The sequence below is a fragment of the Melospiza melodia genome, unplaced genomic scaffold (assembly GCF_035770615.1).
Source record: "Melospiza melodia melodia isolate bMelMel2 unplaced genomic scaffold, bMelMel2.pri scaffold_51, whole genome shotgun sequence".
Taxonomy (NCBI): domain Eukaryota; kingdom Metazoa; phylum Chordata; class Aves; order Passeriformes; family Passerellidae; genus Melospiza; species Melospiza melodia.
Window position 1 is genome coordinate 3,822,811 of NW_026948797.1, and position 17,473 is coordinate 3,840,283.

General features: G+C 42.5%; 1 protein-coding gene across 2 annotated transcripts; it reads left to right on the forward strand.

Moving 5' to 3' along the window:
- The first annotated feature begins 1,244 nt into the window (after window positions 1-1,244).
- Window positions 1,245-15,515, forward strand: LOC134413804 (UPF0598 protein C8orf82-like). Of its 2 annotated transcripts, none has more exons than XM_063147852.1 (3): window positions 1,245-1,459; window positions 10,883-10,931; window positions 14,982-15,515. In XM_063147852.1, the coding sequence occupies exons 1-3, from the start codon at window positions 1,343-1,345 to the stop codon at window positions 15,455-15,457; spliced, it is 642 nt and encodes a 213-aa protein (XP_063003922.1). In that variant the 5' UTR covers window positions 1,245-1,342; the 3' UTR covers window positions 15,458-15,515. The 2 variants fall into 2 exon arrangements, with proteins under 2 accessions (XP_063003922.1, XP_063003923.1); XM_063147853.1 differs by lacking the exon at window positions 1,245-1,459 and adding an exon at window positions 10,107-10,274.
- The last annotated feature ends 1,958 nt before the right edge of the window (window positions 15,516-17,473 follow it).

The following is a 17,473-nucleotide window of genomic DNA, read 5'->3' on the forward strand; positions in this document are numbered from 1 at the left end:
CCCACCTCATTTTGGTGTTTTCAGCCTTATCCCCTCAGATTTTGACATAATTTTGGTATTTTCCCCCTCATCCCAGTGATTTTCCACCTCATTTCTCTGTTTTCTGCCTCATTTTGCTGCTTTTCCACCTCATTTTGCTATTTCCCCCCTCATCCCATTATTTCCCCTCTCGTTCCAGTGTTTTTCTCCCTTATTTTAATTTTTCCCACCTAAATTTGGGTTTTTTTCCTTTATCCCAATATTTCCCCCCTCATCCTCATGATCCCCCCCCCCCCCCTTATTATTTTTGGCCTTATTTCGTTCCTTTTCCACCTAATTTTGATATTTTTCCACCTAATCTTGGTGTTTTGGGCCTTATCCCCTCAGATTTTGACATAATTTTGGTGTTTTCCCCTTATCCTAGTAATTTTCCCCTCATCCCAGTTGTTTTTCCACCTCATTTTCAGATTTTTTGCCTCAGCCCAGTATCTTCCCACCTTTTACCACATTTCAGTGTTTCCCCCCCCCATTTATTTTGTTTTTCACCCAATTTTGATATTTTCCCCCTTATCCCAGTGTCTTTCCCCTCATCCCAGTGTTTTCTCATCTCATTTTGCTGCGTTTTTACCTCATTTCATTACTTATCCCCCTCATTTTTTTTTTTTTTAGTTTTTCACCTCATTTTTATATTTTTCCCCTTATCCCAGTGGTTTTTCCCTCATCCCGGTGGTTTCTCTCTTCATTTTGGCATTTGCCCCCTCATTTTGTGGTTTCTCCCCCGTTATTTTCCCCCCTCATTTTCCACTTTTCCCCTCATCCCACTCTGTTTCCACCCCATCCCCTCTGTTTTTCTACGTCAACCCGGTGTTTTTTCCCTCAGCCCGAGATTTTTCCGCCTCATTTTCCAACTTTTTCCCTCAGCCCGGAGCTTTTCCCGTCGCCTCTGGGGCTCTGAAAGCCCTGAGGGCAAAATGGCAGGAAGCCGCCGGGGTAGGGGGGGGGGGTGGGGCGCATCTATGAGGGGGCGCAGCGCTATAGGGGCCTATAGAGGGTTTTTTATGGGGTCGCTGAGCCTTTTAATGGCTTTGAGCCCCTATAGAGAAGCCCTGAGGGGTTTCTGAAGGGATTCTATAGGATTTATAGATCTATAGAATCCCCTATAACTGCGGGACACCCCCGGCCCTTCTCCTTCCATTTCCGCTTCCCTCCAGAACCTTTTCACCGCCGCACTACCCGCGGTGCTCACAAATTGCGGTTCCCCAGGTGGCCACTTCCGGGTGGCGCCGGTGGCGCGGCCGTCGCTGTCGCTTGTCGCGACAGGGAGGAGGCCTGGCCCTGTCGGGGGTCGCCGCTCGCTGTCGCGATGAGGGTGGGGGCGGTGCTGCGGCTCTGCTCGCGCCCGGAGCTCCGGTACCAGCAGGGACAGCGACCGGAACCTGGAATCCGCGAGTATTTTTATTACGTAGATCACCAAGGACAGGTGAGGGGGGATTGGTAAGGGATCGATAAGGGATCGATAAGGGTTGGGGGATCGGGAGGGGGTTCTGGGCAACGGATCCCGCCTGGATTCTGGACAGACCGCGAAAAAATCGCAGGGAGGATCCCACAGAAAACCCGGGAGGATCCTGATCAAATCCCAAAATAATTCCGGATTGTTATAAATTGAGCCGACAATTTGCCAAGTAAAATCAATTGAGAATTTATTGATTACAGTGGGCAAAGCAATAAGCAAATCAGCGCTGGGCGACAGGGGAGTCTCTGCTCCGCTACTGCCGCACTCTTCTGATATTTCGTGGAGTTCTTATACAGTCCTGCTTCCGGGTTGTTGTGTAGTACTCTGCGTATTCTTCTTTTGTGTCTAGGTGGTCATAGTCCACCTCCCGGAGGTCTGAAGATGAAGGTTGGTATTTTTCCTTTATCTGATTCCTGGAATTTTAAGCTCAATCTACTGAGTTCCTGGAATCTTAAGTTTACTGAGTGGATAATCTAATACTGTGTTATCAATCATAGCAAGCCCACCACCCAACAGTGTACTAAGCAGATAAACAAATGTTTGTGGAACCCATTGTCTTTGGTTTCACCTTCCTTATCCTTTTAAGTCTGGAAATTTATTAGGCAACAGTCTTACTGGAATAACTTTGTCAGCTTTGATGAACAAACTTAAAGTTTTAACCCATTACAATTCCCCGCTTTTTCCTTTTTAACCATTTTGTTCATCAAATCGTTTCTGTTTGTTTATTTTTGTTTATTAAGTCTTTGCAATTCCCATCTAGCAAGTTCCAACATTTCGTCTTCTGAGTCTTGCTCGTACTTAGCCCTAACAAGCATAAGATGTGCAGCTTCCAAGCGTCCTCTTACTATAGCAATCAACTTATTGAATATACATGGCCCAAATGTAAGCCCAAGCACCAGTAAAATTAAGGGCCCTGCAATGGTAGACAGTAGCGTGGTTAACCAGGGAGAGTGGCTGAACCATGACTCGTACCAACTCTGGTGTGCTTCCCTTTCTTTCTTTCTTTGTTCCAGCCGTTTTCTTAGTTCTGCCATGGTATCGATAACAACTCCGGTATGATGAGCGTAAGCACAGCATTCTTCCTTAAGCGCTACACATAGTCCACCCTGCTGTAAGAACAGCAGATCTAATCCTCTTCTATTTTGTAACACCACCTCTGATAAGGACCGTACGGACTTTACTAATCCATCAATAGCTTGTTTGATTCTGCTTAAGTCCTCCTCAACTGAAATTCTAAGCTCCCTAAATTCTTTATGCTGAGTAATCAGTGAAGTCACCCCTGTGCCAGCCCCTACCCCCCCAACTGTGAGGAGGGCAGCTATTGTCAATGCCGTAAATGGTTCTCTTTTGACCAAGTAGTGTTCCCTTGTAGTGTGTTGGTCAATTACATAATCCATGGAATGATATATAATTCTAGGTGTGATAGTCACTTGGATACAGTAGTCATTTGAGTGGTTGAACAATTTCAAAGATAAGCAGGGAGTTACTCCGATGCCCTGGCATACCCATTTTGTATTAGCAGAAGGCAGAAGCCATTCCGCAGGAGGTGTGCTGTCTTTTACTTGGATGATTTCCTCGCATAAGTGCTGCTTGTCTCTTGGTATAGCCCCTATACATCACCCTTTCCCTGTTACCTGGGAGAGTGTTATTCCCTGAGAATTAGTATTTTCTTTGTCCTGTTTCCAGTGACACTGACTAGGATTTGTCCCATTCACCCTTCTAGCTTTTGCAGTTACCCCAATTGCTTTATAGAAGGGAGGCTGGATATTATAACATAGTCAACACCGCTCAGTTAGGTTCAGGTTGGTCTTGTTTTGAATTCCAAAACTGGCCTGTATTACTTTCCACAAAGTGTTCTGCTCTGTTGTTTTATTCACTTGAGTGTTATCGATCTCTTCCCCAACTGTATATAAGGAGTTGTCTTTGGTTGGGTCTGAGGTTCGACCTATGCTCACTTCTGGATTCAGTACCGGATTTGGTCCCACTGGTTCTGGGTCCGGTGGAGCTATCTCTTAATAGCAAATAGACTGCCAGGATCCTTCCCGGCTACTGCAAATTGGACACCCCAGGTTTTCCCTATTAACCACGAGGCATCTGCTAGCCTCTGGGTAGTAATGTTCAAATACTTGCAGACATTCCCCGTCGGTGGTTGATCCCCAGTGTCGATATAGTTGTGAAGTGTAGGTTGAGTGCAACCTTTAGGTCCCCAAATGACTCCAATGTACTCGTCCTTCCACGGTGGTAGCCATCCACTGGCTATTGTTTCACAGCCCTAGTAGGTACAATAATAATGACCTGGGTAGTTACAATATCCTTTCCCTGGGTTAGCAGCAGGACACATATAAAATGCTACAGTTCAGTTTTGGTACCAGTAAGGGCTTAAAGACCCAACCGGTAATTGGAATGTGGGTGCCCCTGGCGTAACTATAGTTTGAATCACCTTAGAGTCCTCCCATCGTGTGAGTGACCATTTAAAAGGTTGGTGTTCAGCTCCTTTTGCACCCACCCACTCAGGTGGTAACATACATAAGGGGAAAACCATAACCTGCCAGAACAGATGGTAGTTGTTGTCTCCGGATTGAAATATTTGCCAATTCATTCCCCAATTCAGTGACTGTGCCCCTTTTCTTTTTAGGAGTTCATGCTCCGCCTGTTCCACAATCTTTCTCTTTGTTAGGTTAGAATCGATTCCTCCACAGGTACTTACCACTCTGCCTTTGCTCGTGAGCTACGAGAGAGGTATAGTCTTCTCGGCAGCAGAGGTATTTCTTCAGTGATAACCTATCACTGTTATGCTGTTTCAGAGAGAGAGCTCATGACCCAAGGGTACGAAGGATCGGATTACAGTTTATTATCATAGCACCGTCTATGATTTTTCCAAGAACTTGACTCCCCCCTTTTTCTTTTGTGGCTGATTCCACCATCTATCCTGACAAGTTTTACATCGACACCATCAACAACCCTCCTATTGTTTCTGGAGTTTTACTTTTAAGTCTCCTGGGGCACTGGTTACTTTCCAGTTCGTAGTAGGCTTAGGCACTGGTCCTTTGATTCGGCTAGCATGCGTCCAGCCTCTCTCCGCCGTCCTGACTGCTGTCTCTGTAGTGAGTAAAACAAGATAAGGTCCTTCCCATTGTGGGGTTAACGAAGTCTCTTTCCATGATTTAATTAATATCCAATGACCCGGCTGGATCTGGTGCAACTGAAGTTCCAGTGGTGGTCTTTGGGCTATCATGCCCTTTTTCCACAGTTCTTCCCTATATCGCATTAGGGTGGTCAAGTATGTATTAATCTGCTGGTCCCTGAGGCTGGGGTGGTCTTGGGGTGTATTTAAGTTGTAAGGCATCCACTACAGCATTTTGAAGGGGGAAACCTCCACATCAGCCCTAGGTTGGGTTCTAATATTTAATAGTGCCAATGGTAAACACTTGATCCATGACGACTTTGTTTCTATCATCAGTTTAGTGAGTTGTTTCTTTATTTCCCTATTCATCCTCTCAACTCTTCCTGAGCTTTGAGGGTGCCACGGAGTGTGATGGTCCCATTGTATCCCCATTATTTTCATTACTTCCTGAATGACTTTAGACACAAAATGTGGTCCTCTATCAGAGTCAATTACTTCCGTGACCCCATATCTTGGTATAATATTTTCAAGCAAAATTTTAATTACTGTTTGTGCAGTTGTCCTGGTAGTTGGAAAGGCTTCCACAAAGTGCGTTAAGTGGTCTACTAGGACTAGCAGGTATTGGTATCTCCCTACCTTAGGTAATGTAGTAAAGTCAGCCTGGATGTGTGAGAATGGCCTATAGGCAAGAGGTCTGCCCCCGAAAGGACGTTCTCGAAGATAAGCTTTGTTTACTTTTAAGCAGGTTACACATCCTCTGACTACCTGTTTTGCTATGTTATATACCCCTACACACATATATTTTGTTCCAAATTGATCTACCAAGGCTTGTGTTCCCCAATGTGTCTGCTCATGCAGTTTCTGTAGGATTCCCCATGCCACTGCCTTTGGAACAATAGTTCTACCATCTGGAAGTTTCCACTCGTGGTTAGAGTTCTCTTTTAAGCCCATTTGCAACAGTTTTTCCTTCTCTGCTGTAGTAAAACTATAAATATAACAATCTTTCCTGATGGCGTTGACAATATTCTGCACCTGGTTTGTAACAAATGCATTCTATGCCATCTGCCCCCCATGCTCCATAACATCTGCCACAAGACATTTCTTCTAGGCGGTCCCCACAGGCTTTGCACTTCTTCCTTTCCTCCAGGGGGTCCTCATTATAGTAGTCTGGGCAGCAGAGGCAATACTCCCAATCTTCGACTCCACACAATTTATATTTCTTTTCCCTCACTCTCAGTGTTAATACTGATACTGCGGCACATTTTGCCTCTTGATCTGCTAAATTATTTCCCCGGATTTGAAAATCTAATCCCTTCTGATGTCCCCTTAAATGTACTACTGCAATCTTTTTCGGTCCCCTTAGAGCCTGGAGCACTTGTTTAATTAGTTCTTTAATTAGTTCTTTCCCCGCAAATTAATTAATCCCCTTTCTTCCCATATTTTCCCAAACGTGTGCATGACCCCGTATGCATACCTTGAATCAGTGTAAATCGTGCCAGTTTTATTTTGCAACCTTTTAAGGGCCTGTAATACCGCATACAGCTCACATGCTTGAGCTGACCAAGATTTATTCAGCTGCCCAGATTCCAGTACCTCATAATTCTTTCCACCAATTACAGCATACCCAGACATTCTCTTTCCCTCCACCACTCTAGATGACCCATCTACAAATAGTTTTTCCCCTTCTTCAAGTTCCTCTTCTTCTAAATCTGGTCTAATCTTGGTCTGTTCTTCAATAGTCGTCATACAGTCGTGAGTCAAATGATTTTCCTCGGGTTCCCCATACAAGAATTTAGCAGGGTTTCGCAAGCTCGTAACCTCTAAAGTTAATTTCGGGGAGTCCAACAAGATTCCTTCATATTTTAATAACCTGGAGTCTGTAATACATTTTTCTGCTTTTTGTTGTAGTATTCCTCTAATGTTGTGGAGAGATAGAACTTTCAACTCCCCATTAAAAGTAATCTTATTTGCCTCTTCCACTAGTAATGCACAAGCCACTATTGCCTGTAGGCAAGTAGGCCATCCCCTATTTACAGGGTCCAGTAATTTCGACAGGTATCCTATGGGCTTCTTTTTCCCCGCCCATTCCTGTGTAAATACCCCATAAGCCGTGCCATTCTCTGTGTTAATGAATAAATAAAAGGGCCTTTTTATGTCCGGCAAACTCAATACTGGAGCTGCAACTAGGTCTTGTTGCAGTTCCTCTAATTGTAATTGGTCATTTTCATCTCATTTCAGTAAGCCCTCATGACTTAATTTGTTGTACAAAAACTTTACTACTGTAATTTTCGATCCATTGTCTACAGTACCCCACCAGACCCTACAACTGCCTTACTTGTCTCTTACTTTTTTGGGGAAGGGAGTGAGAGGATCCCTTTAACCCTCTCAGGGTCTATTTTCTTCTCTCCCTTTTTCAAGTAATGTCCTAAGTATTTTACCTCCTCCTCCACAAATTGTAGTTTGATTTTGAAACCTTGAGCCTCTTTAGAGCAGAAAATTTCAATAGTTTAACACTCTCTGTTCTAACCATATCTTCCTCCTTTCCTGCAATGAGATTGTCCACATATTGAATCAAATTTACCCCCTCTCCTAACTGATATTCCTGGAGTATTTGCTCTAAAGCCTGGCCAAATAAATTCGGGGACTCAGTAAATCCTTGAGGTAATACCGTCCACCTCAACTGCTGTCTTCTGTGCGTCTCTGGGTCTTCCCACTCGAAAGCAAAGAAATCCCGACATTTCTCATCTAGCGGACATGTCCAAAATGCATCTTTGAGATCGATTACACTATACCAAACATTCTTGGGTCCTAATCTACTTAGGAGGATGTGGGGGTTTACTACTACTGGAAACCGAGTCACAGTTCTTTTGTTAATTTCCCTTAAGTCATGGACTAGCTGGTACGTCCCATCAGGTTTCTTAACTGGTAAAATGGGAGTATTAAAAGGCGACATACAAGGTTCTAAAAGTCCTTTGCTTATTAGTTGGTCAATTTCAGCTTTTAATCCTTTTCTGCCTTCTGGGGTAATTGGGTATTGTTTCACCCGTACCGGGACCTCAGGGTCCTGTATGGTAACAAAGAAGGGTGGAATATTTAACTGCCCCACACTATCAGGGGTGTACCACACCTCAGGATTAATCCCCTTCTCGTCCTCCACTCTGAAGGGGCACAATCTGACCTTTAGTTCTTCATTCTTTACTTCTATAGTTATTCCCAATTCGACAATTAGATCTCTCCCCAAAAGGTTAAAATCTGCCTCAGGAACCAAAAGAAAATCCCCCACCCCTATCCTGATTTCTGTTTCTATTAGAACTTCTTTGATAATTGGAACTTCAAATGGTTCCCCTTTTGCCCCTATTACTACAACAGTTTCCCGGGAAATTTTACACCCTGCAGGTAAAATTAGAACAGTTGCTCTTTCAGCTCCTGTACCATGAATTCATATTCTTGATGCTGGGGACCTATTCTAAGTTTTACCAAGGGCTCTTGATGTTTATTGTATGTCCCCAGCAGATAGAGCCCCTGACGCCCCTAATCTTCTTGAAACATTCTCTCATCCCTCTTCTTCTTGCAGCATTCTCTCTTAAAGTGTCCTTTATTCCCACAGTAAAAACAAACACTCTTCCTTCGTTCAATACTTGGAGCTCCAGCTCCTTCCTTTTTTTCTCCTTGGAACATTCGTCCCTTATAATCCAACTCTCTTCTTTCCCTGACAGCCACGGCCATCATCCTAATCTGTCTTTTATGTCCTTCATCATCCCTTCTTACATACACCTTCTGAACTTCCCTTAGGAGTTCATCCAAACCCCTGTCCTCCCAGTGATCCAGTTTTTCAAGTTTTTTCCTCCCATGATTTAGCTACAAAGTGCATCTTTAGAAAAGATTGTCCTGCTGGACTATCTGGGTCCAGTCCTGAATACATCTGCATATTAGGCCTAAGTCTTTCTAACCAATCTGTAGGGGTTTCATCTTTCATCTGGCTCTCATTGATTGCTTTGTCGATGTTTTGTCCCCTCGGGACTGCCTCCCTTACTCCTTGGATAATTATGTTTCTCAAGTCCTGCATATGAGTTCTATGCACCAGGTCCTGATGGTTCCAATTAGGGTTCTGCAGGGGCCATTTAGTATCTGCACGCAGACCCTGGACATGTTGTGCATCCCAAATGCGCATTCCTGCCCTCCGAATCATGTTTTTCTCCTCAGTAGTAAAAAGAATACTCAGTAATTGATTGTATTTCTTCGCAAGTGTAGGTATTAGGGCCTAAAAATTGATCCAGTCTTTCGGCTACTCCCAGTGGGTCTTCCAATAACTTGCCCATTTCCTTCTTAAATTCTCTGACATCCCCTGAATTAAGGGGAACTGATATAAACCCAATTCCAGCTTGAGCACCCCCCATTGGCATTTCCCTTAGGGGATAGAGGTTGAGCCTTTTGGTTTTACTTCGAGTCAGTGGTCCCCTTTGCTCACTAGGTGGCTCCCTTTGCTCGGGAGTCTCTGGGCCGTCAGGATAACCGTCTAGGAAGGGGAGGGGAATCTTCATCCTGTCTCTCTGTTTGAACAGGGGGTGCATTTGGAGGGGTATATGGGGGTGGGATTAAGAGAACTTCCTCCTTTTTCTTATTTTTCTTTTTATAATTTACGCCGCCACCCCTCTCCCTTAGAGGGTATATTTGTATTAAATTACTTGGTCTTTCAACCCAAACCCCTGCATAATCGGTTTCTTTCTTATTAAGATGGGGCTTTGAATTCACCCATATATTTAAATCCTGTCGGACCTAGTACTCTTCCGATCCGAATATGGGCCAATATACCCCTGGGGATATTTCCTTCCCGCCCCAGATTTCTACACAATAGTGAATCATCCTGGTCTTATCTTTGCCCTTGGTGCTAGGGTAATGTTCCCAATTATCTAACATGAATCCCAGCGGACTGTCTCTAGGCACTGGGGGCAGTTTACCAAGTTTATCAGATACAGACGGCTTACTTCTTGTCTGTCCCATCCTCTGGAGTACGCCCGCCCCGTCTTATGGAGTACACTCACTCAACAAATCTGCTTTCACTTCCCCTGGTTCGTGGTCCACGTTCTCACGAACAGTAGGAAACGCACTACTGAGGGTCCGCAATCGCTTGGGGAATCTGAGCTGCCGGTTCCCCTATCACTCGCAACACTCCAGGTTACCCAACCCAGACTGAATGGCTACCGCACGATACTCATGCGTCCTGCGTCCTTGTCCGGACCTTTGTGCACAAAGTTTACAGGGTCGACCAGTTCCCTTTGCTTAATGCCTTAAATTTTGGTTCATCGGTAGGGTAGAAGCGAAAAGTCGGACCCGAGGCCACCAGAGATGGGGCGCCTCCTCGGTAAAATCCACCCTCCGCAGTTATCCTATCCAAGTCACAGCACCAAATTTGTTATAAATTGAGCTGACAATTTGCCAAGTAAAATCAATTGAGAATTTATTGATAACAGTGGGCAAAGCAATAAGCAAATCAGCGCTGGGCGACAGGGGAGTCTCTGCTCCGCTACTGCCGCACTCTTCTGATATTTCGTGGAGTTCTTATACAGTCCTGCTTCCGGGTTGTTGTGTAGTACTCTGCGTATTCTTCTTTTGTGTCTAGGTGGTCATAGTCCACCTCCCGGAGGTCTGAAGATGAAGGTTGGTATTTTTCCTTTATCTGATTCCTGGAATTTTAAGCTCAATCTACTGAGTTCCTGGAATCTTAAGTTTACTGAGTGGATAATCTAATACTGTGTTATCAATCATAGCAAGCCCACCACCCAACAGTGTACTAAGCAGATAAACAAATGTTTGTGGAACCCATTGTCTTTGGTTTCACCTTCCTTATCCTTTTAAGTCTGGAAATTTATTAGGCAACAGTCTTACTGGAATAACTTTGTCAGCTTTGATGAACAAACTTAAAGTTTTAACCCATTACATGGATTAAACCCAGGTTAAATCCAGATTAAATCCTGATTAAACCCAGATTAAACCTGTATCAAACGCAAATAAATCCCAAACAAATCCCAGCTGGATCCTGGCCAGATCCCACACAAATCCCGGTCAGATTCCAAAGGAATCCCAAAAAAACCTTTCCATGGACTCGGGGCAGATCCCAAAACAATCCTAAAATTTCCGGGGCAAATCCCAGCTGGATCCCCCTAAAAAAAACCACCAAAAGGATCCAGGACAGATCCCAAATGCATCCCAGAGATAAATTCCAGGTTTTTTGGGGAAAACTCGCCCTTTTCCTGCTTTTTCTGCAGCTTTTCCTGGATGACACCAAAGTCAAGAACTTCGTCACCTGCTTCAAAGGTACTGCCCTAATTAACCTGATTAATTTAATCTCTTGTTAATTTGGAGCTGAATATTTATTTGGATTTGGTTATTAATTGAGATTTGAGCCTTCATTAGGATTTAATCCTTAATTTTAGGTGGGACTGCCTAATTTGCATATAAATATTTCATTAATTAATAATTTCTTTGGTCATTAATTTCCCTAATTATTAAATCCTGAATTAATTATTTGCCTAATTAGTTAATTAAGAAATATTTCTTAAGTTAAAAAATTAATTTTTATGAAGCATTTTCCCTTCCCAATTCTTCTTTCCCTTCCCAATTCTTCCTTTCCTTCATCCATAAAATTCCCAAAAAACTTCACAAAAACCTCCAAAAAACCCCGGAAAAACAACAACAAAAAAATTCCACAAAAACCACCAGAAAACCCCAAAAAACCCCAACAAAAAAACCTCAAAAGAACACTGGGAAAACACTCAAAAAACCCCCAAAAAACTAAAAAAAAAAAGTGTAAAAAAAACCCCAAAACCCACAAAAATCACCAATAAAAAACTCCAAATAACCACCGGAAAAACCTGCAAAAAAGCCCCCCAAAAAAACACCACAAAACCCCCAAAATACAGTTTTGAAAACCCAGAAAATGGCCAGAAAAAAAAACAAACCAAAAACCAACTAAAAAAACCCAAAAGGCCCCAGAGACCACCTCACAAATCACCACAAAAACCCCAAAAAGACCCTGGAAAAACCCAAAAAAAACCACAAAAAAAAAAAAAATTACAAAAGCCACCAGAACCCCCCCAAAAATCCTACCAAAAAAAACGCCCAAAGCAACACTGGAAAAACCCTCAAAAACCCCCAAAACCCACTACAGAAATTACCAATAAAAAACCCCAAATAACTGCTGGAAAACCCTGCAAAAAAGCCCCCTAAAAAATCCAAAAAACACCACAAAAACCCTGAAATACATTGTAAAAAACATAGAAAAGCAAAAAAAAAAAAAAAAAAAAAAACCTAAAAAAAAATCCAAAAGGCCTCAGAAACCACCTCACAAATCACAAAAAGACCCTGGAAAAACCCAAAAAAACCCACAAAAAATCTTCACAAAAACCACCAGAAAATCAAAAAAAAAACCCACCAAAAAACCCCACAAACAACACTGGAAAACGCTCAAAAAAAAGCCTCAAAAAATCCCCAAAACTCACTACAAAAATCACCAATAAAAACCCAAATAACCGCTGGAAAAACCCTCAATAAAGTCCCTGAAAAATCCAAAAAACCCCACAAAAACCCCACAAAACATTGAAAAAAACCCCATAAAAACCCCAAAAAACCACCAGAAAACTACCAGAAAAAAACCTAAAAAAAATCCCCAAAGGCCTCAGAAATCACCACAAAACCCTCCAAAAGACGCTGCAAGAACCCAAAAAACCCCACCAAATAAAACCTTCAAAAAACCCCAAAAAAGCTTCAAAAAACCCCAAAACCCACTACAAAAACCACCAACCCCCACCCCCCCCGAATAACCACTGGAAAACCCTGCAAAAAAGCCCCCCAAAATCCAAGAAACACCACAAAACCCCCAAAATACATTGAATCAAAATCCAGAAATGCCCTAAAAAAACCAGACAACTGCAAGAAATAAAAACCTAGAAAAACCTAAAAAAACCCCAAAAGGCCCCAGAAACCACCTCACAAATCACCACAAAAACCCAAAAAAACCCACTGGAAAACCAGAAAAACCATCAAGTAAACATAAAAAACGCCCAAAACGATACAGAAAAACTCCAGAAAAACTGAAAAATCCCTCTCTGAAAGGCTAAAAAAAAAACCATCCCAAAAACCACTAAAGAACCCCAAAAACAACACTGGAAAAGCCCCCCAAGAAACTCTGGAAAACCCACCAAAAAAACTCGAAAACCTCCACAAAAACCCCAAAACTCTCAATAAACTCAATTTAAAAACTCAAAATACCCCAATAAAAATCCGTAATAAACCACTTGAAAATCCCCCAAAAAAACCAAAAAGATGCCAGAAAAAAACCAAAAACCACCCTGAAACCCCTAAAAAAACTCCATGAAACTTACCAAAAAACCAACAGAAAACCTCCTAAAATCCACCAGAAAAGCCAAAAAGATCTCAACAAAAACCTCTTAAAAAATCTCTAAAAACCATCCACAAAACCAAAAAACCTACCAAAAAAAATCCCCAAAACCACCAAAAATCACCCAAAAAAACCCCCCCAAAAAGACACCAGAAGAACCCCCAAAACCACCGCACAAACTTCCAAAAAACCGCCAAAGACCCCGAAAAGACACTGGAAAACTCCAAAGAAATCTCAAAATACCAATGGGAAAACACCCAAAAAACCTGGGAAAAAACCTAAAAACCCCCCAAAAATGCAAAAACTGATCAAAAAATATTGCATGGAAAGCACCAAAAAAGACCCCAAAAAAACTTCACAGAAACCTCCAAAAAATTCAATAAAACCTCCAAAATACCTTCCTAAAGCAATAGAAAAACCACCGGAAAAACCCCCAAAACCACCACAAAAATATGAAAAAACCCCAAAAATCCACCAGAAAAGCCCCAAAAAATCTCCACCAAAACCCATCAACGAAACCACATAAACCCACGGGAAAAAAGCCCAAAACCCCCCCCAAAACCACCAAAAAAACTTCAAAAAACCCACAAAAACACTCCAGAAGCGGAACAGAAAAACCCCAAAGAAACCCCAATATACTATTGGAAAAACCTTTAAAAACTCCTAAAAAACAACTCAAAAATCACAAAAAAAATTTCCAGAAAACTCCACTAATAATGCTTCAAAAATCATGACAAAACCACCAAAAAATGGCAGAAAACCATCTAAAACACCCCAAAAAACTGCCAAAAACCACCAAAAAAATCCTCAAAAAACCCTACTAAACCACTATTAAAAAATACTGGGAAAACCCCACATAAGACAGGAAAACCCTAAAAGAAAAACCAAAAAACCACCACATAAAACCTCAAAAAAAGCCCCATAAGACCCCAAAGAGGCACCAGAAAAACCCCAAAGAAACCCACAAATACCATAGGAAAAACCCCAAAAATCACCCAAAAAAACCTGGAAAAAATCTCAAAAATCACCTAAATAATTCCAGAAAAACCACCAATAAAACCCAAGAAAATCTCAATAAAAAGCCCCCAAAAATGGCAAAAACCCATCCAAAACCCACCAAAAAACTGTCAAAAACCACCAGAAATGCCTATTAAATCATTATGAAAAACCACTTGAAAAACCCCAAATAAGACAGGAAAAACTCCCCAGAAAACCCCAAAACGACCACTAAAACCACCAAAACACCATTAAAAACTCCCCAAACAAATCTCCACATAAACCCCAAAAAAACCACAAAGAAGCATCCAAAACACCACCAAAATTGGCAAAAAACTCGCTAAAAAGCCCTACAAAACTACCAAAAAACCACCACAAAACCCCCAAATTAGACTAGAAACCCCCCCAAAAAAACCCCAAAAAGACACAAAAAAACCCCTAGAAACACCACAAAAACCTCAAAAATACCTGCAAAAGACTCCAGAGTAGCACCAGAAAAACCCTAAAGAAACCCCAAATACCTCTCAAAAAACCCCAAAAAACACTCAAAAAGACACTAGAAAACCCTCAAAAAACCCCAAAAAACCTGAAAAATAAGGGAAAAATTACCAAAAAAGATCCCAAAACCCCACCAATAACACCCCAAAAATTCTCCCTGAAATCCCGAAAAAATTGTGAAAAACCATCCAAAAGAACCCATAAACCGTCCAAAAAATGGCCAAAAAACCCTACTAGGCCTCTATTAAAAAACACTGGGAAAAGCCAAAATAAGACTGGAAAAACACCAAAAACAACCCTAAAACCACTATAAAGATACCAAAAAACACTGAAAACACCCTACAAATAAAACCCAGAAAACCATCAGGAAACCCCAAAAAGTCTCCACAAATTCTCCACAAAATCGCCAAAGAAAACCTCTTTACACAGCCCCCCCAAAATCCCTGTCACTGATCCTGGAATTTTTCCCCCAGACGTCGGATTCCTCTCCTTCTTCTTCCGGCACCTGGAGCGGAACCGCAGCGGGCGTTACCAGGAGCACTTCCCCTTCCTGTCGCGCTGCGGCCGCGAGCGGAATTTCCTTCGCTGCTCCGACCTTCCCGTGGTTTTCACCCAAATCCTGCCCGGCCCCGGTGGCAATTCCCTGCTGTCCTACTGCGGGGGCGGCTCCAAGCTGGTAGTGCCCTTCCAGCCGGGAATGTTGGCCGTGTGCCCGCGCAACGGGCGCCTCTACCACCCGGCGCCGGAGAGGGTTGGTGGCGTTGGGTTGGTGCGTTGGGCCCTGGCCCAAGAGTTGAGCTCGGGGTTTCGCTTCCAGGACGGGCCCCAGCAGCCCCCGACGCATTTGCTTTGGCAGGGGAAGGAGCATCGGCTCTCCGGGGAAATCCTGGGAATGCTGCGGGCAGAGAAATCGGGATCGGAGGTGGGAACTGCAATTTCCGCCTCGTGAACCGCTGGAAATCGGAGTAAACTCGGTCCTGCAGTCATTAAATTCACTGGTTAATTAATTGTAGACTCTATTTTTGATTTAAATAATTAATTTCAGCAAGCATTTCCTTTCCCAATTCTGCTTTTCTGTCATCTCTAAAATTCTCAGAAAACCCCCAAAAATTCCATGAAAACTGCCAAAAAACTCCCAAAAAACATCGGAAAAAGACCCAAAAAGACACTGGAAAAACCCTAAAAACTACCACCCTAAAAACCCTAAAAAAATCATTTAAATAAACCCAAAAAATCCTCCCAAAAACCCACTGGAAAACTCAAAAAAACCCTCCTAAAATAACCCCAAAAAGACACTGAAAAAATACCAAAAACCACCACCAAAACCCTAAAAAAAGCCACCAAAAAGCCCACTAGAAAACCCCAAATAGAAGTCCATAAAAAACTCAAAAAAAATCCAAATAACCACAGGAAAACACCAGGAAAACCCAAAAAAACCCCAAAAGACCACCAAAAAACCTACCAAACAACCCCAAAAAACACTGGAGAACCCCCAAAACAGCAACAAAAGAACACCAAAAAAACGACCCAAAAGAGCACCAAGAAAGCCCCAAACCCCCCCCCCCCCAAACCCACTGGAAAACTCAAAAGTAAACCCCCAAAAAATGCCAAAACAACACTGAAAAAATACCAAAAACCACCACCAAAACCCTAAAAAAGCCACTAAAAAACAACCCCAAAAAACCCAGTAAACCCCAAAATAAACTCCATAAAAACCCCAAAAAACGACCCCAAATAACCACAGGAAAACCCAGAAAAACCCCCCAAAAAACTCCAGACAGCCCCAACAAAAAACTCCATGAAAATCATCAGGAAAACCCAAATAAAAAATAAAAGACCACCAAAAAACCCAGCAAAACTAATCCCAAAAACCACTGGAAAACTCCAAAAACAAACCCAAAAATCACCAAAAAAACCTCAAGAAACCCTCAAAAAATCACCAAAACCCCTAAAAAGCCCACTGGAAAACTACTGAAAAAGCCACCAAAACACTGAAGTAATACCAAAAATCACCACCAAAAAAACAAAAAAAACCCTGAAAAAGCCACTAAAAACCAACCCCAAACAACCAGCAAACCCCAAATAAAACTCCATATAAACCTCAAAAAAACCCCAAATAACCACAGGAAACCCCCCCCAAAACACCAAAAACACCCTTATAAAAACCAAGAAAAACCACCCAAAAAATCCCAGACAGCCCCAACAAAAAAACTCCATGAAAACCATCAGGAAAACCCCCCCAAAAAACCCCTAAAAGACCACCAAAAAACCCACAAAACTAACCCAAAAAAACCACAAAAAAAAACCCACCAAAAAAACCCCCAAAAACAACAACAACAACAAAAAAAAAATTCCAAAACCTACCAAGAAAGCCCCAAAAAGACCCTAAAAAATCCTGTTGAGAGTCGTTGGGGTTGGGTTGGTGCTTTGGGCCCTGGCCCAAGAGTTGAGCTCAGGATTTCGCTCCCAGCACAGGCCCCAAAAGAAACTCCATAACAACCTCAAAAAAGCCCCAAATAACCACAGGAAAGCCCCCAAAAAACACCAGAAAACCCCCCAAAAACCCCAGACAACTCCAACAAAAGCTCCATGAAAACCGTCAGGAAAACCCAAAAAATACCCTAAAAGACCACCAAGAAACCCCCAAAAAGACACTTGAAAACCCCCAACAAACACCAAAAAACCCCAAAAGACCCCAAAGAGACACTGGAAAAACTCCGAAGAAAACCCAAAAATACCACTGGAAAAACCGCCAAAATCACCTGAAAAGCCTGGAAAAAACCCCAAAAATCACCAAAAATATTCCAGAAGAATCACCAATAACACCCCAAAAAGTCTCTTTGAAAAGCCCCCAAAATGGCAAAAACCCGTCTAAAAATCCGCAAATAACCACAGGAAAACCACCCAAAAAACCCCAATCAGCCCCAATAAAAAACTCCATGAAAATCATGGGAAAACCCCAAAA

Excerpts from the sequence above, each read along its gene's own strand:
- LOC134413804 (XM_063147852.1), top strand. The coding sequence starts at position 1,343 with ATGAGGGTGGGGGCGGTGCTGCGGCTCTGCTCGCGCCCGGAGCTCCGG. Across the intron at positions 1,460-10,882 it reads ACGTAGATCACCAAGGACAG|CTTTTCCTGGATGACACCAA; the intron begins GTGAGGGGGGAT and ends CTTTTTCTGCAG. Across the intron at positions 10,932-14,981 it reads CTTCGTCACCTGCTTCAAAG|ACGTCGGATTCCTCTCCTTC; the intron begins GTACTGCCCTAA and ends TTTTTCCCCCAG.